Below are 24,764 nucleotides of genomic sequence, written 5' to 3'. Positions count from 1 at the left end.
AAGAGAGTTATCCTGTTTTGTTTAAATTGAAGTTAAATCCCAATGATTATAATATTTCACACAAGTTATAAACACAACTACATAACAGTAAATAATATATCTATTGTGTAAGTTTTTTACACTGCCATTTAAGAATAACCTATTATATGGCGACAATAATGTCTTTTCTAACGAAATCCTTCTGTATTAATTATCGAAAATGCAAACTGCACACATTTTTTGGGGATAATCATGGTACACAGTTTATTCCATACAAATTGAATTTTACAAAACATTGGAAATGATTTCCAGTCTAATTATTGGATACATACACCAAATGGCAAAAAAGAAAGTACATATTCGATACATGTAGTCATATACAAAAGTTTATAAAGGACATCTCTGGAGGATTTTCAATTTTCCTGTAGAATTCTCCTACGGTTCTCTTCCTGATCAACTGCAAAATGTGGAACGATCACATGAATTAAGTTTATTCTGTAGCACAAAATAGTTTACATGAAAAAAAAAAGATGATAGTACCAAACAGATATCATAATGAGAGTGCTTTACCTTGTTGAGTTTGCTGTGACGAAGTGCGTGTAGTAGGAGTTTTGACTCCATATTGTTGTGATGGTTCCTCATTCCCCAGCAATGAATTCACAGCTCCTCTCACCTTGTCCATCACACCTGCATTACTAGAAGTTCTCTTAGGACTCGTTGCTTCAGATATCATCACCTGAGGCTGAGACACAGTTTTTGCATCATCCCTTGGCTCAGACTTGTTCATTGAATAATCTTTAACTGAAGCACTCATTAGGCTTGTAATATTCTTATTCTCAGTCATCGAAGCAGATAAGGATGATGATTTTTGCATTGTAGGCACATTTCGGGCTCTATCACCTTGTTCACACTGGTTCATCAAATTATCTCTGAGAGAAGCACTCTTTTGGCAAGATGTATTCTTCCCACTCAGGGAAGCGGATGATGAATTTTGCATTGAAGATGATGGAAGTGATGAGGTATGTGAGGACATGTCGTTGGCTGCAGGAGCAGTTGTGGAACTAGAAACAGCTTGAATTTTGGAGGATATAGCATTAGCTGCATTTGACACTCCAACATAGACAGGTGTCAGTTTCTGAGCTGTGGTTTCAGATGTCATGTTTGGAGTTGTTGTCGTGAACCTGGCACTGACAGCACCACGTGACTTCTGTTGATCCTGCTCCGCTCCTAATTTGACAGCGTTGTGCAAAACATGCTTCTCAGAGATTACTGGATTTGCTCTTGGATGTTGCCTTGCATATTCTTTGTATTCCTCAGGTGCCAGCTCTGATTCATACACTGAAATGTAATAATGTCCACACAAGAGTTGTTATGTACATAAAAAGATGAAAAAGTAGAGAAGAAAGAACAAGTTCTAATGAATAATATAAACTAAGGGTCAAGGAGAAATTGTTCTATATATATATGTTCTGAACTATTATATGTTATGGCCAATCTGCATGTGACACCTTATTAACTCTTTTGGGTAGATTAAAAATTGTAGTAACATGTCATGTGGACATTAGATAGGACCATTATGACCATATAATAATTTCCCAAGGCAAAGGCCTTGAATGATATATGTGTATTAATTAATTACTTGGAGCTCCAAGGTATTCAGGGTCTTCTTCCTCATCCTCTTCTAAGCTAACACCCCAAGAGGGTGTGACGTTGTCGTCATCCATTCTTCTCTTGCTGAGGCTGTAGCGGAATTTCCTGGCCCTCTCCTTTACTTTGGTGAGGACTGATTTCTTCTGATAGAGGCCATGGTCTTCTTCTGGGTCTTGGTTCTTCAACTTCTCAAAGTAAGGAGAGGAAGGGGAAGACGAGGTGGGAGAGTAGGTTGGTGACTTCCTACAAGACTCCCCTCCTGGTGTAGCTGCAAACAGGAACATAGAATATGATTTTGGAAAACAATCCTTAATTAGACACCTGGGTGCTAATTGACATCTAGAGAGAAAACAATAATAAGTATTTGAGGGAGTATATGATATGTAAAAGTGTCCAATATCATCACTCAATGATTTTCCTCTGCACATTCATACCATATAATCAAACATCTGCATCTTTCCCTTAAGTTTTTTCTTTTTTGGATATCTCATTTTTCCTTGACATAGTTAAGCTTTGTCTAAAGTCTTGATATACTATTATTGTTGAGTGTTGACAAATAATTTACCTCGAAGGAATTGTTCCACGCTAATGATGGCGGTAGGACTTCTTGAAGTGTCAACATATCTGTACGTGCGTTCTGCAGGCAGAGGCATTTTCAATGACTAGTTCCCTTCCCTGTATTGCAATTTGCCTCTGCTTTTTAAAATGACTCTGGTTTTATATTTCTTCTCTCTGTGGTTAGTAAATAATAGGCAGAGTTTAACCCAAAATGAACCGTTGTAAAGCAATTGGTTCCGGAGTTCTTGCACTGTGAAATATTCTAGAGGCTAACATACTATGGAAACATACTTGAGGGCTCATTTTTTACACGTGCAGACTAACAACTTTTCTTATTACTGAACCTCACAAATAAGCACTTACCTGATATAGTAAGTTGACCAGGCCAGCATGAGAAAATTGAAACACCTTAAAATATACTAGTAACAATTAAAAAACTAAATAAGTATAATTATTTATGTATGAGGGGGAAAAAAAAAAAGAGCACGCTTTAAAGTCTCCATGAAAATGTAATACTTTTTCTATGGTTGAGGAGACAATGATAATTTCATCTATATGCATGTTATGTTGTTTGAAGTTGTCCAAAATATGTTCAATAATTTAAAGTATTTGTTCCATGATAGATTTTTCATCAACAGTTACTTTTTACTTGTGCCATTCTTGCATGTATCTTGCCTTTATTTCTCTCATTGTTCCTTTCCAGAAGTTGAGTCTTGATGAAAATAAAAAGTGCATCATTAAGTCCACTAAGAATGTGTCCAACACATATGCAGTCATTATTCTCCCATTTTCACCTTTTTGTTATTTTAGTCTTTTTTTTTTCTCTCTCTTAAGGCTTCATGGTGGTGAGAACATAAACTACCTTTCGTAAGTTGTCTCCTTCAAACCTTTGCAAAATTAATGAAGTAGTAGTACATGGTGTGAAGAACTGTAGAAATATAAATATTTAAAAATTAGGAAGAAAATAATTAAAAATATTTATACCCCATAGCCATGAAAATTATGCATTAATGAACCTTAGATTGGAAAAAGGGATTTAGCTCCTCATGGGAACATCAAAACACAGAAAAAAGTAGAAGAAAACTTAAGGTAGAATAACTTGCCATTAGAAAAATAAAAGTGACAAGAGTTTTATTATTTTTTATTCTTTTAGGATTTAGAAACTGGGTCTAATCTACTAAAATAAAAAGGTCTTTTCTGAAGCCCCAAAATACAAAAAAATAAAGTAAGGAATTGACTCCTTTCAACACATATTTTTTTATAAGGGCAAGAACAATAAATTAAATTCATGATGACATGTTAATAATCTATATATATAGTTTTAAAAAAATTGAGACACTTATTTGATTTTTTTTAGGTTTAGGAATATTTTTGTTTTGACAGAAGGTTTAGGAACTTACTAGTGTAAGGAGATATAATTTGAGAGAGTAAATTGATGATTTATTATTCTTAAAAGAGGAATAGATGTATCCTGTAGTAACTTGGGTTTTTCAGGTCGAGCTTTGTGATTGATGGGCATTAGTATTTATATTATTCTGATTTCTGAATCCATCAAAAACCAAACCCACCAAAAACCCTCCTCACTCACTCTTATCCATCAATCTGGCTCCGTCAACCATGGCATCCTTCGCTGCCCCCAACAACATTGGCAGCGCCGTGCTACCCTCTCGCCAGAGAAAACCCTCTCGACCCCCTCCCCTCAAATGCTCCCTTCTCCCTTCTTCCAACAACAACGATTCACTCTCAAACCCTTCTTCCTCTCACACTCCGCCGCTCTTCAAAGCCATCGCCATCTCCTCCGCCGCCTCCATCCTCTTGCAATGCACCCCTCTCTCCCCCTTCTTCCCTAACCCCCTCACCAAACTCGGCGGAGGCGGTAACACCGGTGGCGGCGGCGGCGGCGGAGGAGGAGATGATGGGTGGTTCGGCGGCCATGGAGGAGGCGGCGGCGGCGGAAATGGAGGGTTCTGGTCCAGAATGTTCGCCGCGGTCGCCGACGAAAACCAGCCTCAGGAGTGGGATTCACACGGTCTACCCGCCAACATCGTTGTCCAGTTGAACAAAATGAGTGGCTTCAAGAAGTACAAGGTTTCGGACATCTCCTTCTTCGATCGGAACAGGAAGACAAAAGTTGGCACCGAGGATTCGTTCTTCGAGATGGTTTCTCTTCGGCCGGGCGGGGTTTACACCAAAGCCCAGCTCCAGAAGGAGTTGGAGACTCTTGCGACTTCTGGAATGTTCGAGAAGGTTGATTTGGAAGGAAAAACAAACCCAGACGGCTCAATTGGGGTTACCATTTCCTTCAGCGAGAGCACGTGGCAATCTGCTGATGGATTTCGTTGCATCAATGTAGGGTTGATGCAACAAACAAAACCCGTTGAAATGGATGCTGATATGACCGATAAGGAGAGGCTGGAGTACTATTTGAGTCAGGAGAGGGAGTACAAGAGGAGAATCGAGAGGGCGAGACCCTGCCTCTTGCCGCGCTACGTGCACAATGAGATCCTGGACATGCTCAAGAGACATGGCATGGTCAGTGCTAGGCTGTTGCAGAGGATTCGGGACCGAGTGCAGAAATGGTATCATGATGAAGGCTATGCCTGCGCTCAGGTCGTTAATTTCGGGAACCTCAACACCAAGGAGGTTGTTTGTGAGGTTGTTGAAGGGGATATCACACAATTGGATATTCAGTTCCAGGATAAGCTTGGTAATGTTGTTGAAGGGAACACCCAAGTCCCTGTCATTCAAAGAGAGCTTCCCCGGCAGGTATATATATAGATATATATACATTTTTTGGGTTGGTTATGAATGTTTGTTATATGTGCAATTGATGTGTTTAGTATGATTAGGAGCTAGTTTACATTATTACATTTTGTGTTGGATATTGGGGTTTGTTTTCCGTGATTATACTTTCTGTTTTTTTTTTTTTAATGTGTTTTACTTGTTCATTGGTTTGTGATACTAACTTGATGGATGTTTGTATTGGATTAACAGCTGCGCTCAGGTTACACTTTCAATATTGAAGCAGGGAAGCAAGCTTTAAGAAATGTGAACTCCCTTGCTTTGTTTTCAAATATTGAGGTCAATCCGCGCCCTGATGAGACTAATGAAGGAGGTATAATTGTTGAAATTAAGCTAAAGGAGTTAGAACAGAAGTCGGCTGAAGTCAGTACTGAGTGGAGTATTGTCCCTGGACGTGGAGGGCATCCCACTCTGGTATTTATTTCTGTCAAATTGAATATCAATTCTCTTTAACAACCGAGGAATTTTTGGCCCACCCAATTAATTTGTTTACTTTCTATTTGACTTTTTGTAGGCTTCGCTCCAGCCTGGTGGCACTGTTAGTTTTGAACATCGGAATCTGCAAGGGCTGAATAGATCTATTAATGGTTCTATTACAACTAGCAACTTCTTGAATCCTCAGGTAGGTACCCTTGAGCTAGTTCCTGGAGTTCCTTCATTTGATTCTACAAATAGTTTTATGTCTTGTAATTTTGGCATTGGTATCACAACATGTCTCCCTTTGGTTCTGCCTCAGGATGATCTTGCATTTAAGCTAGAGTATGTACACCCATATCTGGATGGGGTGTACTATTCACGCAACCGTACTCTCCGTGTAAGCTGCTTCAATAGCCGAAAACTGAGTCCAGTATTCACTGGGGGGCCAGGCGTGGATGAAGTGCCTCCAATATGGGTTGATCGTACTGGTGTTAAAGCTAATATTACAGAGGTAGTTTCACAGTTCTTTTTAAGTTAAATATATGAACCTTGAGTTGGCCATTGGGCTAGTGGTATTTTTTCAATTAATTTTTTTTTTTTGCCTTGAGTGCCATGCAGAATTTCACACGTCAGAGTAAATTCACATATGGACTTGTAATGGAAGAGATAACAACGCGTGATGAAAGTAGTCATATCTGTGCAAATGGTCAAAGAGTATTACCTAGTGGAGGAATTAGTGCTGATGGACCTCCAACCACCCTCAGTGGTACTGGCATTGATCACATGGCATTTTTACAGGCAAATATTACACGAGATAACACCCGTTTTGTGAATGGAACTGTTGTTGGAGACAGAAATATGTTCCAGGTGACTCTCATTCTACACTCAGTGCCTTTGAAGTTGTACATGTGGAAGCATTACACCTTCCTATCAGTTTTGTGATTTTTGGAAACACTGAAAAAATGATTCTCATATATATTATTGGGAAGGGATCAACTTATACCACTAAAATGACACCAATTCTTACATCTTCAATGAGTTTGTTTGGAACATGATTTTTATTGATCCAACTATTAAATTATTACTATATATTACTTTGATGGTTTTTATGTTTTTCTTTGATTGATTTCACTAAATTTAGTGAGGGCGAGCCCTGGTGCAGCGGTAAAGTTGTGCCTTGGTGACTTGTTGGTCATGGGTTCGAATCCGGAAACAGCCTCTTTGCATATGCAAGGGTAAGGCTGCGTACAACATCCCTCCCCCATACCTTCGCATAGCGAAGAGCCTCTGGGCAATGGGGTACGAAGTGGATTTCACTAAATTTAGTATTTGTAATGTGTCTGGTAGTATTGTTTTCCATTGACCCTCAAGAAAATTTGTCTTGCTGGGAATGACTGAACTTATGTTATGATTCTTCATGGAGGTGGCATATAAAAGCCTTGCAATTAAGATAGCAGGGATGGGTGAAGGACGTTCCAATTTTTATTTTAAGTGTAGCTAATCTTTTGATGATAATTAATGCAATCCTTTTTAGAGGATGATACCATGGCTAGAGTTATCAGGGTATCATTCTTCTTCTGCTGTGAAAACATTCATTTTAACCAACAACCAATCCTTATCTCCTCATATATGGTATTGGATACATTGATAAATCAAATACCATTTAGTTCCATCCATAACACATTTTCAGCCACACCTCTTAGGGCAAGCCTGCAAGGTCTAACTTGCAGTGCCACCAAGATATTGGTGTTTTCTGAATTTCTGTTCTTAGAATATGCTATGTCTTTTTTCTGATAATGCATTGTTAACATATGCAAACTGCAGGTAGACCAAGGCCTTGGCATTGGCAGCCAGTTCCCGATCTTTAACCGCCACCAACTAACTCTGACACGATTTATTCAGCTGATGGCAGTGGAGGAAGGGGCTGGTAAACCACCTCCACCGGTGCTTGTCCTCCATGGCCACTATGGTGGTTGTGTAGGTGATCTCCCCAGCTATGATGCTTTTACTCTTGGGGGTCCCTATTCTGTAAGGGGCTACAACATGGGTGAGATAGGAGCAGCCAGAAATATCCTTGAGGTAGGAATGAGATTTTAGTTTAGTTAATTCTTATAATCTATATCTGTCCATTACGTGGGGATTAAGTTTAACCGTCGATTTCTTTCTACAGCTTGCAGCTGAGTTAAGGATACCTGTTAAAGGTACGCATGTGTATGCATTTGCTGAACATGGCAATGATCTAGGGAGTTCAAAGGGTGTCAAAGGTAATCCTACAGAAGTCTACAGACGAATGGGTCATGGTTCATCCTACGGTCTTGGTGTCAAGCTCGGTTTAGTGAGAGCAGAATACGCTGTTGATCACAACTCAGGAACTGGTGCATTGTTTTTCCGTTTCGGAGAGAGGTTTTGAAGTGCAAATTAGTGACATTAGTATATTGTTCACTGGGGTTTCTTCTTTTGGTTGGGGGAGGGGATTATAGATGCTTAAAAATTACATGTGCTAGACTAGCAGACTTGGTGGTGTTTTTGTTTGTTTCCCGTAAAATTGGTAGAGGGTTCTTTGGAAATATTAAGATGGTAGATAATCTTGATTTCTGTTATGAAATGGATTTAGTTTATCTTTGCGGCTAGTGATCATTGCACAGTTCATGAGAACAAATGGATCCATATAATCTTTTTAATATTTTTTTTTGTTAAATATGATTGTCAAATTATTAGAGGTTAAAAGACATCATAATGTTATAAATTATATGACGTCTTAAATATTCTTAATCTTCTCTATATTTTCTTTATCTCCTTTATTTTTAGTGGTAAAACTAAACCTATCTGATCTACCGTCTTTGTTGGGGAGTTCACAAATCTTCACGAATGTCCGAACTATTTAAAGATGAAATTTTAACATAGGTGCTATTCTAACATTTTTTTATTTATTTTATGTAATCGATTCATTTCTAGTCTTATCAAGTATGTTTATACATTCAACCTAATATTCTCATCCCATCTATGTTCTGCACATTAGTATCAAAATATATTTAATGGTATAAGTTGATCGTTATTTATAATCTATTTATAAAAGCTGAGGGTAAGTTGTAGTGGACAACATTTCAACTAGTAGTTCGATATACATCTTATCACATTAGTATTTTCTCAATTGGGTCATGTCTTAATTAATTTCTTTTCATCTTTTTGGAATTTAGTCACATTTCATTTAATTAATCATTTATCTTTCTTTTAATGTATTATTGTCTATTTTATCTTATATACATTACGGTGCTTCAATTACTCAGTGAATAAATGTTAATGACATTTTTTCTCTCCTAATTGTCGACCATTAAAATTAGATTTTTTTACTGTCTATTTGTATCCATCCAAAATAGAGGTAAAAAAATGCATAGTAAAGTTAGATAAAATTAAAGAGATTAAAGTATTATATATATATATATATATATATATATATATATATATATATTAAAATTAGGCTTAATGGTACTTTTTACCTTCAATTTTTTTTATTTTTGGCAAATTTTATCTCAAACTTTTTAATTTGATACATTTTATTTTAAATTTATAAGAAACTTACAAATTTTATTCCAACCATTTATCCATTAATAAACACAAAAATTAGGGATAAAATTTATCAAAAAATAAAAATTGGGTTTAAAATTTACAAAAAATTAAAAAAGTTAGGATATAAAATATAATTATATTAGAAGCAAAATAATAGAAGATAAAATCCACAAGTCTCTTAAAAGTTACGATAAAATTCATCAAAAATTAAAAAATTAGGGACAAAAATGCCTTAAAATTATCATTATAATGAAATTTTATTTTACATGTTACGTTGGTTTTTTTTTTCGAGAGAAAAAAAATCATATCATATCATTGATAATTACCTGAAAAATACAATTTAGAACATAATTAAAAACTTGGTCACTAGCAAAACAACTTGCTTTCCTAGCAAGAATATGAACTACAAAATTAGCTTGTCTCCTAATAAAACTCACCATTGAGCTATGATAATTTGGCTCTGCACTTGGAGAGAATAACATTGAGATCTGAAGAACTACAGGAAGGTTTTGAAAAGAAATCTACTACTGCCCAAGAAATCTACAATCTGTCTCAAAAGTTATATTTTCGAACCCTAGTTCAACTGCCCAAGAAATGGCTTGATAAGAGATGGCTTCAACTTCTGGCGATCTAACTCTGCCATGCATATCTAGTTTAAGATAATTTTAACCAAAACAAAGTTTAATAATTATAATATTAAAAGGAAAATACTTAAGCATCCACGTAATGTGCGGATAAATATCTAGTTTAATAGTATAAACTTGTAAGATCATAGTTTATAATCACATTATGAAAGATTTGTATCAGAAAGCTTCCTATAGATGGCAAAAATAAAAATAAAAAATGGGGCAAGGTAAATGGAAATTCAGAATTCACGAAGTGGACCCTTTATATTTGTTTGTAAATGCTCTCAGAAATCCAAATAATTTGTCAATGTTGCATATTCGAGTTCCGCATAAAATGTTTTACAAATCAAATAAATTATAATCCATTTACATTTCTCTTGCTTTCATCTCACCAAATACATCCATGATTTAAGTTTTAGTGTTGTTATATTTCCTCTACTCACCCAACTAACACCGAAGACAAATAAATAAAACAGTTGAATCCCTGGTGTTACACAGTCAATTTGGTGACTTTGGTTCCCAATGGCCACCAAGAGATATGCCTTCACATAATTAAAGGCCATGTCTCGTGCCAAGAATGAGAGGCAATGAATTCTGTGGCTTTTTCTCTCAACCAAATGGAGGAACCTCTAATCCTTTTATGCTATAAGCCTAGTTCCTTTTTCAACTGAGCCAGAGTGGCTTCTATTTCCTCAAGGTTATCCTCAACGCCTCTGCTTCCCTTGCCAGCTTGACCTTGACTGCTATTGCTTGGTGTCTCTGTCCCAGGAAAGTTCGATGTGTTGCCTCCCTGAGGCGTTTTATAATCATCATTTTGATCAGTAATATTGAGTTCTTTCTCAAGGAACTCCACAAATTCTTCTCCTATTTCCTGAAAGGTAAATTTTCAAATATTATGAATCCCCATTTAGGTCATGTTGGCAACTATATATCTAGATGGCTCATGTATGCATTTTTTTTTGTTGGAAAAAGGACTGGTACAGCATCAAAACGGATAAAGATGTAAGCAGGAAGTCTCACCGCCAATTCCTCCCATAGACTCTTTGGCTTTCCTTGTGAAGCAGTGTTTGCTTCCCAGTTCCTGAATTCTTGTTGAAGATCCTTAAAGAAGTCCTCTGTATAACAAAACCAACAGGTCTCAAACACTAAAAAGTAAGGAATTACAGAATTAAGTTGCAATATACTAGAGACATACATCCCTTTCCCCCTGTTGATAAATTTATATGGGATAATCAATGCCCAGCAGAATTTTTAATGAATACAGGCTAAACTTATGAGCTACATGATCACATGATGTCTACCAGAGAGTATATATCTACCAATTGTTATTTGAACATCCCTCAAAAAATTACCTGCATCATTAAGATGTTGGACCATAAGAAGATTAAAATAAAAATGAGCTAACTTTATAAAATGATAGGACAAGAAGCACATAAAAAAGTAAGGATTAAATATGTTTTAGTCTTTGCAAATAGGACAATACATGCTTTTAGGCCTTAAAAAAATAATGGCATTTTGGGTTTGGACCCCTTATTTATAGAAATGTCAGTGTGGTCAACTGGTCTCTATTTCCATATACAAGGGACCAAAATGAGATGATTTTTACGTGATACAAGGACTTGACACATTTGCAAAAATGAAGGACCAAAAAAAAAATTTCAGTATATATATATATATATTGAATCCTAAAATATAATATTATCTCTCAGACAATTAAAGGTGAAGAATTAGTAGCAGAAGAGTGTCCAAGGACAAAAAGGAAACATATAGGGCCGTCAGCTTAAGGTTTTAACTAGCATGCATCTTTTATAACCAGAAAAAAATACGGAAATTCTCAGTAGTATCTTGGTTAAAGTAAATAAAATCCAAAAGTCCAGAAAATAATCTTGATCAAATATGTATCCTGATAATATTTAACTGCACAAAATGCATGAAGACTAAAAGTTTTCCCAATATCTTTCAATTGGACTGTATCTAGGGCAGATAGATCTCTTTGGGCGAGTGCCAACAGCACTAAAACAACTTTGCAATTGTTAGAGAATATTTAAGATATATTCAAATTATCTTACAATTTCTTTTTGGATGTGTTTAAGCAAATAGTCTTATTGTTAGGTCTTGCACTGATAGTACTAGTAATCACTAATCAACCTAACTAATAGTATAAATAGGAGTATTAGATTAAGGTATGCTTCACAACATTAAATACTATCAATAATATATTTCAGTTTGGTACTTTGAGCTGTCTTTTTTCTTTTCCTTCTTCCCTAATCCTCGCCTATAATTCTTTGTCAGAGTCTAATCATTCACCTTCCCGACAGTATCTCCCTTCCGCTATTTTTAGTTTATTGAACTCGGTGGTATACTTTTCCTTTTAAAAGAATAAAAAGGTAAAAAAAGATTGCAGATGTGTAACAGCAATTATAAAAATGAAGTACATATTCAAAAGTAAAGTTCAGCAGCTAGATATTCAAACAAGAATTGTAAATGGCTATTAATCTTTACCTAGTCCATAAAACTCTTCTTCAGCTTGTACATTCCTAGTTCGGCTTCCTTGAGAAAAATCATAACCTCGACTTCCAGAATCATATTTTTTGCGGGATCTAGAATTTAGCAATGTATTGTATGCATGTTTTATCCTCATAAACTTCTCCTGTGCCTTATCCTGTGAAAAGAAACTTTAAAATACATAAGTAAGCACCACAGATTCCAATGTTCTGATAGTTAATTATTCATACATTAATTGGAAAATATAGTAAAAATGAATGTGAGATCACTAACACACAATCCAAAACAGAACAGTTACATCATTGAAGCACTTTCAGCATAGTGCATACAGCAATCTTTTACAATTTTGTCCTCGTGATCAAGTTTACATTTGTTTTTTTCTTTTCTGGTTTCTGATTTGTGTCTTTTGTAGATAAAGAGTACCGGTACTATACCTTTCCATCGGAGATAAGTCAAAGTTTTAGTTAGATTTTGCAGAACCAATGAATATTGATGGGACAATTTTGCAAAAACTTTGATTCAGAGACAATGATAAACAATAAAACACGACCTCAATCAATCCAAAGAGAAACATACAATAAAGAAGAATTGGGGTAATATGGCTGGCTGCAATTTAAAACGATTAAAATCCTAACAAAAGGATAAACCCCCTAATCATAAAAAAAATCCCCCAAATCATAATCAATATCTATGTTTTCTTTCCCCAGATAACATGGTAAAAATACTTGCTTTCGATAACTTAACTCTAACGGAATAACCCCACCAACAATTGTCAAATAACCTTAACATTTTGATAACTGACCCATAGAAATCCACACACTATTGAGAGAGAAATAATAATACTAATAAGCGTTAAACATAGTAACTACCTCTTTATTGACATCGGGATGATACTTGAGAGCAAGTTTCCGATAGGCCTTTTTTATTTGGTCGACGGTTGCGGATGGAGACACGCCCAAAACTTCATACGGAGACTCGCTACGCCTTGCTCTCACAACCATCGTTCTATTTCTGTTGCTCCATCTTTCTGTTTTTTGGTGCTTCCACTGAGAATGGTTGAAACGAATTCCATAGTTAAATTTACAAGTGGGTATGCAACAATTCGGTGGAGGGGTAAGTGGTAGAAGAGATCTTAGAGGACAAGAAAGGAATGTGTTTGTGTTTGCAGTTGCAGTGAGAGCGAGAGTTGTTATTCCATGCATCTTATCTCCAAAACTTTGTTCCCTCATCTCTTCATGTCATTCGTAGGATTCTGGTTCAGACTTCGGAACACCAACATCGCTCTCTCACCCCAAGTCCCAAACATAAATTTGGATTGAAATTTCGTTTAACTTTTTTTTAAAAAAATATTGGCTGTTAACTACCTCTTTTTCTCCTCCCCAAAAGAAAAATAACTTTATTCTCTCTCTCAGAAAATCCATAATTTTAATTAATAAAGTATTATTTTAAAAATAACTTATAAATATCACATTATAGTTAATATTTATCGAAGAAATTAGAGTATTAATTAAAATAATTTAAAACTAAAAATCTCTTTTACACAAACAAGCATATTATATTAATTTTATATAAAAGTCTACAAGTCATATTATAGAATGAAGAAAATACCTAATTGTATGGGAAAAGATTAATATAATAATAGTTTGATTTAAAAAAATAATAACATAAGAATAGATTATCATCCTCTATAAGTTATAACTTGAACGATTATCTGTTAATTTTATTCTTGTGTTATTTTTTTAAAAAATAATGTGTGAATGTTGTTCACTCAAGTAAATTTCTGTGAACACCAATCGCATGGGTTTTGCATTTTATTTTGAGGCATGGTATTTGTCAACTTTACCTATTAAAGTAACTTTTTTTTTTGTGATAAAAAAAAAATGTTGAGATTCTTGTTGCAGATGTACGGTAGAGATGACTTATGAACCTTTATGTTATTGGGCTTGTGGTAGGAACAATTGATGGGCCTAAATAAACATGGGATAGTATTAGAAGTGCATCCAAAATCTTGTTGGGAGATCAGACTCCGGAAAAGCGGTGCCACGTCAGAGAAATAAAAGTAGTTGGAAGCTGAGGCAGTGGTGAGGATTGCATTGCAGCAATGGCCACCACATTTGCATCCTCATCTCCAAGAATTGCAACCTTCCTCTCTTCTTCTTCTTCTTCTTCTTCTACTCTTAGAACTACTACCCCTCTTCCATCTCTCCAATTTACCTCCCCATCCAAAAAGTTAATCCTTTTTCACAACCCAGTACTTCAAAAACATAGCAGATTCCGACCCATTCTTCTTCCTCCTCCTCCTGCTGCTGCTGCCGAAGATGCGGTGGATGCTGCGGAGCAATTGTACAAAACCACCGATCAAGGGGTGGCCACAGTCGTATCCGCTCTTTTCTTTATTGCTTTCGTTGGCCTATCCGCTATCACTATTGGGGTATAACTGTAAAACAACTCCCTACTTAACTCTTAATATTAGTTTTATGCTGTTCTGAACTCTTAAATGTTTGTTTTGCAGGTTGTCTATCTAGCAGTGACAGATTTCCTGCAGAAGAGAGAAACAGACAAGTTTGAGAAAGAAGAAGCTGCTAAGGGCAAGAATAAGAATAAGAAGAAGAAGAAGGTGGGCAGAGCCAGGGCAGGTCCTAGAGGATTTGGCCAAAAAGTTGTTGAAGACGACGATGATTAGGATAATCCATTTCAGGTCTTTTCTTTTTTTCTTTTTTTTGTCTTTTCCGTGGTTAGCAAGTTGCTATTCCTTAGTCCTCACATTCATTCACAGTGTGATTTTGAGTTTCCAAAACAAAACATGTTTTAACGGCGGAAAGCGAGTAATTTATCTTGTTGGACTATAAATTCATTGCAACATACAATTTCAGGAAATGTTGAATGAACCTCACAATTTATCGGAACTGCCATGCCTACGCTGCCGTTATTGTTCATTATTGGGTTTTTGTTTGAATTGTGAACCATGGGCGATTCCTGGTTATACTATACATTTATTCTATGCAGCCTATTTATTTTTGTCCCATTATCTAAACAAAAAGATAGATTTCTCCATCTAGTTGGACTAAAACGAAAATTTAATTTTCAATTAATTTAAAACAAAATACTATAATTGAGTCCTTTTGGCAGTATCAGAGTATCAGTTTTATCTGTTGCCTGTAGTTAGCCATAATTACATGATTGGATGGCAAAAAAAACTTTCAAGGGATCTATCAATTGTCGGGCTGGTTCGTTTAATCTCATTGACTAAATGGATTCAATCCTTAAATTCTTCTTCTGTGTATAAACTTTAGACTAGAAAATTGCAATCGGCCACTACCCATCACACTAGCCTGGCCTCAGACTTCTCTGCAACAAATTACATGACCCAGTTGGCAAACTACATGTAGCTGATAAAAAAGGTATGCAACTACAAGATGAGGTGTACTTTTTCAATGCATTCAAATTCGTGCAAGAATTAGCTCTCGCTGTTGCTCATCACAAGCCTCCGGCACCTTTTCTAACATGGTTGCCGAATTGATCTTTCATCATTGCCTGCATAAATGAGATAACTCAATTAGACTAACATCCTACTTAAAGCTGAATTGGACATATAATTCTAAAGTCTTCAGAATAATCACTTGTTCACCAATAGATCGTTGCACTTCATCCTACCTCCTATTCACCATGTGATGATCATTACAAGTCTATTTGGATAAAAATTGGCTTTTCAAGCCTTGACTAAGCAAGCAAAATAGCCCCATTTCATTATCATCAAATCACTTTTAGCCCAACTAATATCTCTTTATAAGCCAAATTGTCTCAAAGAAAGGGGGATTTTTAGCTTTTATTGTTTATGGAGGGTGGAGATATAGGTAAAAAAATAAAACCTGAAAAAAATAAAATCTGTGGAACCAAGCATCTCATTCACAAATCACTAGTAATTGGCGTTCAGAAGGACCTCCAAAGGTCAAACACTCATCCACAACATTTGAGGCAAACTTCTGCTGACTCATTTCAACTATCTCTTAATTCCAAAAAGTTATTTTATACTTTTTATTTTTTATTGTATTATTTTTACTTATTAATATCAAGTTATAATTTAGCCCACTATTATAATTCACATCTAACATAAAAACATTGAACGAATAGTAGAATTAACTAAAATTATACAACATTTTTTTTATTGATTTTTATGTTTTTTTTACGGGAGAGCTGTACAAACATAGGACATATATTACAAATTAATCATTTGGGGTATAGGTAGGTAATTGTAATTTAATTTTTTAATAAATTATTATTTATTAAATGGTTACTGTAACATTAAAATATTATGTACGATTAAGTTTACTAATTAGACTTTAATGCTTTAACTTTTTAGATCAAAGTCAAAAAACTAATTTAATCCTTCAAAGAATAATGTGGCATTAATTTATTCTTTTAAATATTTGTGATATTAAATTTTTTAAATACTGAAAACATAAAAATAATTCTTAATTTGATTTATAATAAACTAATATATAATCATTATTTGATGTCACTTTAGTTATTTACTTCATATCACAAAAAATTTAAGCCAAAGGAATGAAATGTCTATTGCAAAAGGAATGAAATGTCTATTGCATTATGAGAGAAAAATTTTATTTAATGAAAGAATTTGTGTTCGATTTCTACCTTATGCAAAAAATTTCTTGGACTAACGAGAATCACATATCGCGACAAAGATTAATTTTTAACCTAATGAATTAAATGATAATCGTGATCTTTAACCTAAGACAAAAAATAATATCACAAAAAATTTAATACTCAATTTAACATCAAGTAAAACTTTAAAATACTAAACAATAGTAGGTTTAATATTTCTTATTTTAAGTACGTTATAAAAAATTATATTAATGTAAATAAATAATTAATTTAATGTCATTGTTAAAACTTATGTCTAATTAGTAATTTAAGAATAAAATATTGCATTTTGGCGTGTGTTGCCTGTTGGTAGATGATTCACTAAAATCTATAGTTACAGAATATATTAATGATTAATGAATGTTCAGAATTAAGAATGTATGATTTTGAAATTGTGTTAGTGTTATGAGTTCAATGAGTCCAACATATATGGCAGAACCGGGAAATGACCATCACCATGATAATATCGCTCAAAATAGTAAAATAGGAATCTAAGAAAGTGGCTGTTTAACATCCTGTGACCAAGTCCACGGGTTTAGTCCACTAATGAGCGTTGAATAGCTTACAATTACATGTAAATGTAATAACCTACTTTTGTTTTGTTTTGTTTTGATTTTATTTTTTTGGTGTACTCCTATATAATAACCTTTATAATTCTTATTCTTTTCATTTAATGTATATATGTTAAAAAGGCATTATTGTATTCGCCCTTGTAGGCAATGATCTAGAATCAAGCCTGTCTTGAAGTGGTCAATGGATTACTCAACACGTGTATGTACGTTTTGGAAATGAATTAAGATTCTCGTGCTAGTTGGAAGGAAGGAAAGATAATAAGGGGAAAAAAATTGAAAATTGAAATGAAAAAAAATGGAAAGAAAGAAGATTATTAAATTCTGTTTTTAGATGTCATTTTTTTTCTCTTTAACCAAAAAAAAAAAAAAGTTTCGTTATTCATATTTTTTCTCCAATGAAACATAGGGTTAGTGGCGGTTAAATATCAATAAAATATTATTACCAAAAGGAAAGAAAACACCTCAAATTATGCATGTTGTAGCGGATTCGAAAACGACAATGAAAAATTCAATATTATTATTATTAAGGGAAGATAGATATTTTTTTCTTTCTAAATTTTTAAATAATAAAAAATAAAAGTTAAATACAGTCAATAAAAAAATAACAGAATAAAAAAATTAATGATATAAAAGTAGTGAAAAGATAATGTAAATTAAAAGAAAATTTTAAATTTTAAAATTTAAAAAGTGATATAAAGATAAGATTTTCCATTGAATTGTGTACACCAAATTGTTTATAGAGTATTATTATTATTTGTGTCTGTGAACATGTTCTAAAAATATTAAATATAGAATTTTAAATTGTTTAAAATATACATTAAAATAGTTTTATATTTTTAATAAATATATTTAGTTTACTCTAAAAAATAAATATATTTAATTTAAACATGTTTAATTATATTGATTTGGTATAATAAATAGATATAATTGGACTATATTTAATTTTCAACAAATTCAAACATGAAGAGTTTAAATGAGATTAGGTTGACTTGATTCTCATCGTTAAATTAAACTAAAATTTAAATTATTATATTTTTAGTGTTTTTACCTAAATATTATCTTTTGTTTATATCAAATTCTGAAATCCATATTATTAAACATTATTCTTTACTCTTTTCATTTTACTTTAAAGAACAATTAAATAAAATCCATGTATTGTCATTATTTTTTATTAATATATATTTTTCTATAATTATAGCTTGTTAACATTTATTTAAATATTATAAAGAAGTTTGGTACTAAACATAACGAGAAAAAAATAATGTTAAATTATTTTTTTAATGAAATGAAAAATAGATAAGAAATCTAAATATTAAAATTAAAGTCTAGAATGCTTATGTTTAAAAAAATAAATATAAAAAATTATCAAGTTCATTTACATTTAAAATATAAAATTAAGAACCAAATCAATTAAATTTAATTTAAAGTTAAATATATCAACCAATTAACTAAGTTAATTTAAATAAATTTAATTTGAATAACTGAATTTATTGCGTCAAATTAATCCCATTAATACTTTTATTTATATTAATCGAACTCAAGTCCTTATTGTCCCACAACTACACCGGACACCCATTAAGTGAAATCATGATTGATTAGTGTAGTGCAGTAGTGGTTTAAAAGTTAATGAATAGTGCCGTGGCCATGTGTTAAGAAAAGACCCAAAAATAAAATGTGTGCATGAATGAAGGTACATCGTTAAATCAAGTTCATGATTCTGGCCCCGAGCGTGTTTGTCTCGTGTAAAGTAATAAACTAATTAATCATCAGTCTCCACATGTTTGTTTCTTTCAAATGCAAAAACCAAAATCAAAATTGGCGTCTCTGCTCTCTCGTATTACTCTACTATTTTTATTTTGGCATAAATAATCTTACATTTATAAGTAATTTTTAAAATAAGATTACATCTAATGTCTTAAATTTAATATTTACAAAAGGATTTTGGAATTATCCTTTTTGTGACTGGCTTAGGTTGGTGGCACTCAGGGTCTTGTGAGATCTGACGCCCACCTAAATAATAATTATGATTTAATTAGTTGTAATTAATCCAAGTCCAAATGGCACGAGTCAGATTTATGAATTAGCATGTATTTTCCAGCAGAGGCATGAGGCATCAGACGCGTTCCTCTGACAGAGTCTTTTAAATAGAGTGATGGCTAATTAAAATTTCATTTCATATATCCTCTCTCAGCCTAAACTTCTGGGTTGCAAAAATGAATTCGGACACGACTTCCTATTGGTGCTACAGCTGCACGCGCTTCGTTCACATACAAGAACAGAACGACGTCGTTTGCCCGCGCTGCCACGGCGGCTTCGTCGAAAAGGTCACCGCCCCCCAATCGTCAAGGCAAGGCTTCCGCCGCCGACGCCGCAACGCCGGGAACCACTCGGCGTTCAACCCGGTGATCGTGCTCCGCGGACCGGGAGAGGACGAGGAGAGCAGCTTTGAGTTATACTACGACGGCTTCGACGGCGAGGGGCTCCGCCCGCTGCCATCCACCATGTCGGAGTTCTTGCTTGGATCGGGATTCGACCGGTTGCTGGAGCAGGTTTCGCAGATCGAGATCAACGGCCTCGGGAGGGCTGAGAATCCACCGGCGTCTAAGGCGGCTATAGAGTCAATGCCGACGGTGGAAATCACCGAGTCTCACGTCGCGTCGGAGACGATCTGCGCCGTGTGCAAGGAAGCCTTCGAGCTTGGCGCGTTGGCGCGTGAGATGCCGTGCAAGCATCTCTACCACTCCGATTGCATTCTCCCGTGGCTTTCGATGCGAAACTCGTGTCCGGTGTGCCGCCACGAGTTGCCGTCGGAGCAAACCGCGCCGGAAACAAGAGTCGCCGGCCAGATCGAGGAGGAGGCTGTAGGGTTGACCATATGGAGGTTGCCGGGTGGGGGATTCGCCGTCGGGAGGTTCGCCGGAGAGAGCCACTTGCCGGTGGTTTACACGGAGATGGAGAGTGACGGGAACTCCAACGAAGGTTCTAGAAGAATCTCTCTGGCGGTTGGAAGCGGCAGAGTTAGGGAAAGTCGTGGTGGTGGATTTGGGAGAATTTTCCGCAATTTGTTTGGGAGAATTGGGGCTTTGACTAGAAGCCGTAGCCTTTCAACTTCACTCTTCAATAGAAGAAGTTCTAGAACCTGGGTTTTGGGAAATTGATTTGGATGGAGTTAGTTTTTGGAAAACAAGCTTTTTAATTTCAGTTCAGAATTGAGATTCTTATTGTAAATAGGGGCAGTTAGATTCAAAATCTCTTTGCAATTTGCGTTATATCAATAGATGTTTTTCTCCAGAAATGATCACCGAAGGGGACTCGAGAGAAAGATTGTTCTTGCTGCAGAACATACGTTCTGGGGGAAGAAGACATGCTTAATTACTTGATTTGTTTAATGTTCATATAGTATGTTTTAGCCGCAAATTCTTTGTAAGCATTGTTTTTAGTTTTATGTCCTATGTTTTCCCAATATGATGAAAGGATATATTAATGATTATTATGTTGCATTATTCCATATTCAGAAGAACAGAAGGGAATTACCGAATCTGTGTCCCATATGCGCGGCATACATTTTACTCTTGGAGCCAATTCTTTGGCTGGTGATGATGATGATGACACTTGGCATACCATCCGTTTCATCTTAATCATGAATGAATTCCTTTTTTCTTAGCTTTTGTTTTTTGTTTTTTTCTCACTCCTAATCATGGTCCTAGTTGTCAAAAGATAAAGGTTATTTTGCCTTTTCTTCACTCTAGTCCTTTGGCTATGATATACATAATATATGGCCGCTAGCTGTGGGGTGAACTAAACTCTTTGGCACTAGGCAGTGCTGTGGAATCCATAAAGGCTTGTTAACTCGCATGCCCTTTTGATTTTTTCAATTGTAGCCTTTTGAACTTTTCTAAAAGGACTCCTCGGTTAAACATTTTTCACTAATCGTACTCTGGGGATTGAATTTGACAACTGTCTCGCACTTCAACCTGAGTAGTCAATTCTAAATTTTGGCACGCCTGGCTCAGGCCTTCAGCCAACTAAAGTTGAAGCTTTCTCGATCACTATACATTGCCCTTGTTTTTGGTAAACAGTACTTTCCCATCTTTGACCGACAAAGCATAAATCTATTTTATTTTTTAAACAAAAAAAGCTTGACATATATATCTCCTCCCCTCTCTGAATTCGAGAAGCATTTAGAATGGGAATATTAACAACTTGTTACATGAACTCATGAAGGAAGATCACTTCAAACCTTCAAATCTTTCAGCACTGCCATTACGTTTGAATTTTAAATATTATAGAACTGTCAGGCTAACCCTAAACTAGTTGACTTTTAAATATTAGAAGATAGTTTATTGAATGTACCAAAAAACAAGAGGAAAAATATCCGGTATTATATTGACAAGCTGGCAAAATATTGGTTGTCCTCTGCTTCGTTGGACCAAGTCAACGTCGATGGGGGCGGCCAAGGGGAATCCTGAATTCGCTACATGGTAATAACGAGAGGGGAACGAATCTTCTAATGTGATTTTTTTTTTCTTTTACCAAAGAAATGCATATATGGACCCAAGGTGTTTGTCAATGAGTTAGCTTGGTTAGGAGAAAGTAGTTCTAACTTCTAATATCTTCCAAAACTCAAGCATACATAAAAGGAGGAATAGGTGTGCCAATTGCCTTAATTGGACCATTCGAGCTACGATTTTTATTAAGTATCCAATTATTTTGAAGAAATATATATATAAAAAAAAACTTTAGGTTTTATGAGCAATTAAAACAAACTCAAGACTATTATGAAAGTTGTAGTGTTGAAAAATTATTTGTGTGATCAAGTGTGACACATATTTGAAGTCAAAGTTACAAGTTATGAGTTAGTTTTGGTAGATTTTGTCAATTACCTAACATTCCATGCATAAAGGCATGTGTGAAATGTTTGGCTAGGGAGTTATTTGTTTTATACTACGAATTAAGTTGTTTTTTTTAACAGCTAGGTGTTAAGTTGTTAAGGAAATCTATAAATATTTAAGGATGAAAGATGAATAAATATAAAATTTTAGAGGTTAAAAGCTAACATTTTAAAAAATATTATTTTAAGTAGTGTTTTAAAAAATATTATAAAAAAATTATTTATCAAATAATTAAATAAATTTTCTAATTAATAAAAAAATCAAAAATTAATTAAAATATCTTGTCAAAATTCACTCGTTGGTTATGAGATACCCAAACTCTTTTAAAGGCTTATCAAACTGATAGTTACGACTATTGTCAGAAAAAAAAAATTAAATATATAATTCTATCATTTCTTTTATCTTTAAGACACTTGTCACTTTGTTGTGTGTTGTTAAACGATTATTCTTTTTTATTTATAGTAGGCTAATATTAAGTTCTCGTTTTAAATGAAGGCTATAAAGTGAACTCAAACCTCAAAGTGAAACTACCTAATTTTTCTATATTGATTCATTATGAAATGATTAAAAATACAAGTCACTCTATCCTAGCTCATTTTTTGGTAAGTTAATAAATAGTCAACTTGACTTGACCTATCAAAAGTTTGGTGGGTTATATAAGTTGACTTATCTAAAATTGATAAAAAAAAAAAAAAGATGAAAAAAAGCACCAAATGACAAAAAAAAGAAGAAGATAAAACCTTTCAATTTCTAGTTAAACTTTGGATAGAACTAGGGTATATGAGTTAAGGTCTGTGGATGACTTATTTAACTCATAGTCCAAACCTGAATGGACTACTAATAAGCCTAACTAGACAATTTAGTTCAACTTACTCCTTATAGCCCATAGGTTAAATGAGTTTGGTTTGCGGGCCAACAAAGTAACCCATTATAATAAATACTAAAATTTTAATCTTTGGTTATTTGCACTAACATGTCGACTCGTATGTGTAATTTTAGCTTTGAGCATCCTAAATTCTAAAATCTAAATTGTCTAGTGCCGAAATTACCTGGAGCAACGAGTGCAAGATGATTGATCTCACCAAATTTCTACTAAATTTTGGGTAGCAAACCAACATAGGGGCCTAATTTTCACATCTAATAAAATTTAGAGACTAAAATTGCTCGATTAAAATTATGAGAAATAAGATTTTACAAATATAAAAGTAAGGAATCCTAAATTTCATTTAAGGCTATATACTTTTTCTACTTATGTACTTGCTTTGCAATCCATAAATCCAAAATCCTAGATGTACATTATTATTAGTAGATGACTTTATGAACTGATAATTGTCCATCAATCCCTAGTAACATTATTCAAATATTGTGAGAATCCCACATTTTCACGAGGATGACCAATATTTTTTTAAATAACTTTCCACTTTCAACTTATTCTATTTTTTTTTACTTTTTAATTAAAATAAATTTTAAAATATTTCGAAGTATATTAAGTAGTTACCACCACATGTTAATGAGTATTCTCAGTAATAATATTCCTAGAACATCACTCTCAAGAATATAGTCTATTATGTGAAACAAACACCCTCTAAATATTTAATATCCTATACAAATATTTCAAATCTTTTTTTAGAGAAAGATCTCATTATTTATTTATTTTATCTTTTTCTAATACATAAATCTAAAAAAGTACTCTCCATAATCAAAGGTAGCAGTATTTATCACACCTTAAATGTAAAAAAAAAAAAAAACAAAACATTTCTGTATGTGCAATCATATGTTATCTCATTTTAATAACTTTTTATTTGAAAAAAATACTTAATGTTATTGTCATCGACTCTCCCGAATTCAGCAAAAAAAAAATCGAGTCTCCCGAACCGGCCACCCAGCGCTTGAAGCCGTGAGGTGAAATGGCAGATATTGACGTCGTTGGTATCTCTTACGTACCATTTTCCCAATAATTTTGTGGAGTTAATCTTCTCAATTTTCATAATCTCTTTGTTGTCACATATATTCCAATTAAAAATTCATAATGAAAGGGATAGCTGTATTTTTTTCACCGTTGGTTAATTCCTTAATTGTTAGTTTAATTAAAAATATTAGTGAAAGAGATTTAAACTCATGATTTATTCTTTCTTTTGTTTCGTCTTCAATCACTAAATCAATTTTATATTTTATTTTTGAATGATCATAATATATATAGAGTTTCACTAGTTTTATTGATGACTAATATTAGTTGAAAACTCCTGTTAGTTATAATTAATGAAATATTATCTTTTTCTAATGTGCAAGGTTTAAAACCAACATGTTATTTAAGGGGGATAAAATTTGATACTACTTGAATCAACAACCTATTAATAAAAGAATATTTGTTTCAGATCATATAATATGAAAAAAAAGAATAAAAGACAAAAAAATTTAAAAAATGTAATGAGAAGAAAACAAAAAGTGAAAAAAAGATAGAAGTGAAAGTATATATAAATTAAGGTTTTAATTTCAGTTAGTAATTTTTTTAATCACAATGGTTAAAATCAACT

General features: G+C 33.9%; 5 protein-coding genes across 6 annotated transcripts; 3 read left to right on the top strand and 2 right to left on the bottom strand.

The window, feature by feature from the left end:
• Positions 1-252: 252 nt before the first annotated feature.
• LOC114374161 lies at positions 253-2,292 on the bottom strand. The gene is made up of 4 exons (XM_028331768.1): positions 2,195-2,292; positions 1,619-1,897; positions 550-1,317; positions 253-436 (listed from the first exon to the last, which is right to left on the bottom strand). Exons 1-4 carry the CDS (start codon positions 2,280-2,282, stop codon positions 393-395), a joined length of 1,179 nt encoding a protein of 392 aa, XP_028187569.1. The 5' UTR covers positions 2,283-2,292; the 3' UTR covers positions 253-392.
• Positions 2,293-3,679: 1,387 nt separating this feature from the next.
• Positions 3,680-8,155, top strand: LOC114375918 (protein TOC75-3, chloroplastic-like). Its single transcript, XM_028333784.1, has 7 exons — positions 3,680-4,953; positions 5,182-5,403; positions 5,504-5,611; positions 5,726-5,917; positions 6,025-6,273; positions 7,231-7,485; positions 7,577-8,155. The coding sequence occupies exons 1-7, from the start codon at positions 3,805-3,807 to the stop codon at positions 7,814-7,816; spliced, it is 2,415 nt and encodes an 804-aa protein (XP_028189585.1). The 5' UTR covers positions 3,680-3,804; the 3' UTR covers positions 7,817-8,155.
• A 1,689-nt stretch (positions 8,156-9,844) lies between these two features.
• On the bottom strand, positions 9,845-13,422 carry LOC114373741 (curved DNA-binding protein-like). Its single transcript, XM_028331263.1, has 4 exons — positions 12,974-13,422; positions 12,102-12,261; positions 10,620-10,714; positions 9,845-10,470 (listed from the first exon to the last, which is right to left on the bottom strand). The coding sequence occupies exons 1-4, from the start codon at positions 13,331-13,333 to the stop codon at positions 10,243-10,245; spliced, it is 843 nt and encodes a 280-aa protein (XP_028187064.1). The 5' UTR covers positions 13,334-13,422; the 3' UTR covers positions 9,845-10,242.
• A 685-nt stretch (positions 13,423-14,107) lies between these two features.
• Positions 14,108-15,129, top strand: LOC114376312. Of its 2 annotated transcripts, XM_028334389.1 has the most exons (3): positions 14,117-14,535; positions 14,617-14,802; positions 14,978-15,129. In XM_028334389.1, exons 1-2 carry the CDS (start codon positions 14,206-14,208, stop codon positions 14,785-14,787), a joined length of 501 nt encoding a protein of 166 aa, XP_028190190.1. In that variant the 5' UTR covers positions 14,117-14,205; the 3' UTR covers positions 14,788-14,802; positions 14,978-15,129. The 2 variants fall into 2 exon arrangements, with proteins under 2 accessions (XP_028190189.1, XP_028190190.1); XM_028334388.1 differs by having other exon boundaries at positions 14,108-14,535; positions 14,617-15,109.
• Positions 15,130-19,414: 4,285 nt separating this feature from the next.
• LOC114376311 (E3 ubiquitin-protein ligase RDUF1-like) lies at positions 19,415-20,848 on the top strand. The gene has a single exon (XM_028334387.1). The coding sequence runs from the start codon at positions 19,552-19,554 to the stop codon at positions 20,494-20,496; it is 945 nt and encodes a 314-aa protein (XP_028190188.1). The 5' UTR covers positions 19,415-19,551; the 3' UTR covers positions 20,497-20,848.
• The last annotated feature ends 3,916 nt before the right edge of the window (positions 20,849-24,764 follow it).

Source organism: Glycine soja, chromosome 11 (assembly GCF_004193775.1).
Source record: "Glycine soja cultivar W05 chromosome 11, ASM419377v2, whole genome shotgun sequence".
Classification (NCBI taxonomy): domain Eukaryota; kingdom Viridiplantae; phylum Streptophyta; class Magnoliopsida; order Fabales; family Fabaceae; genus Glycine; species Glycine soja.
The sequence above is the reverse complement of the archived record's forward strand: the minus strand, read 5'-3'. Positions and strand labels throughout refer to the sequence as shown.

Coding starts and splice junctions, on each gene's coding strand:
- LOC114374161 (XM_028331768.1), bottom strand. CDS start 2,282: ATGCCTCTGCCTGCAGAACGCACGTACAGATATGTTGACACTTCAAGA. Junction 1,898..2,194: donor CGTGGAACAATTCCTTCGAG/GTAAATTATTTG, acceptor TCCTGTTTGCAG/CTACACCAGGAGGGGAGTCT. Junction 437..549: donor GTCACAGCAAACTCAACAAG/GTAAAGCACTCT, acceptor CACATTTTGCAG/TTGATCAGGAAGAGAACCGT.
- LOC114375918 (XM_028333784.1), top strand. CDS start 3,805: ATGGCATCCTTCGCTGCCCCCAACAACATTGGCAGCGCCGTGCTACCC. Junction 4,954..5,181: donor AAAGAGAGCTTCCCCGGCAG/GTATATATATAG, acceptor TTGGATTAACAG/CTGCGCTCAGGTTACACTTT. Junction 5,404..5,503: donor GTGGAGGGCATCCCACTCTG/GTATTTATTTCT, acceptor GACTTTTTGTAG/GCTTCGCTCCAGCCTGGTGG.
- LOC114373741 (XM_028331263.1), bottom strand. CDS start 13,333: ATGAGGGAACAAAGTTTTGGAGATAAGATGCATGGAATAACAACTCTC. Junction 10,715..12,101: donor AGAAGAGTTTTATGGACTAG/GTAAAGATTAAT, acceptor TTTGTTATACAG/AGGACTTCTTTAAGGATCTT. Junction 10,471..10,619: donor GTCTATGGGAGGAATTGGCG/GTGAGACTTCCT, acceptor TTTACCTTTCAG/GAAATAGGAGAAGAATTTGT.
- LOC114376312 (XM_028334389.1), top strand. CDS start 14,206: ATGGCCACCACATTTGCATCCTCATCTCCAAGAATTGCAACCTTCCTC. Junction 14,536..14,616: donor TATCCGCTATCACTATTGGG/GTATAACTGTAA, acceptor TTTGTTTTGCAG/GTTGTCTATCTAGCAGTGAC.
- LOC114376311 (XM_028334387.1), top strand. CDS start 19,552: ATGAATTCGGACACGACTTCCTATTGGTGCTACAGCTGCACGCGCTTC.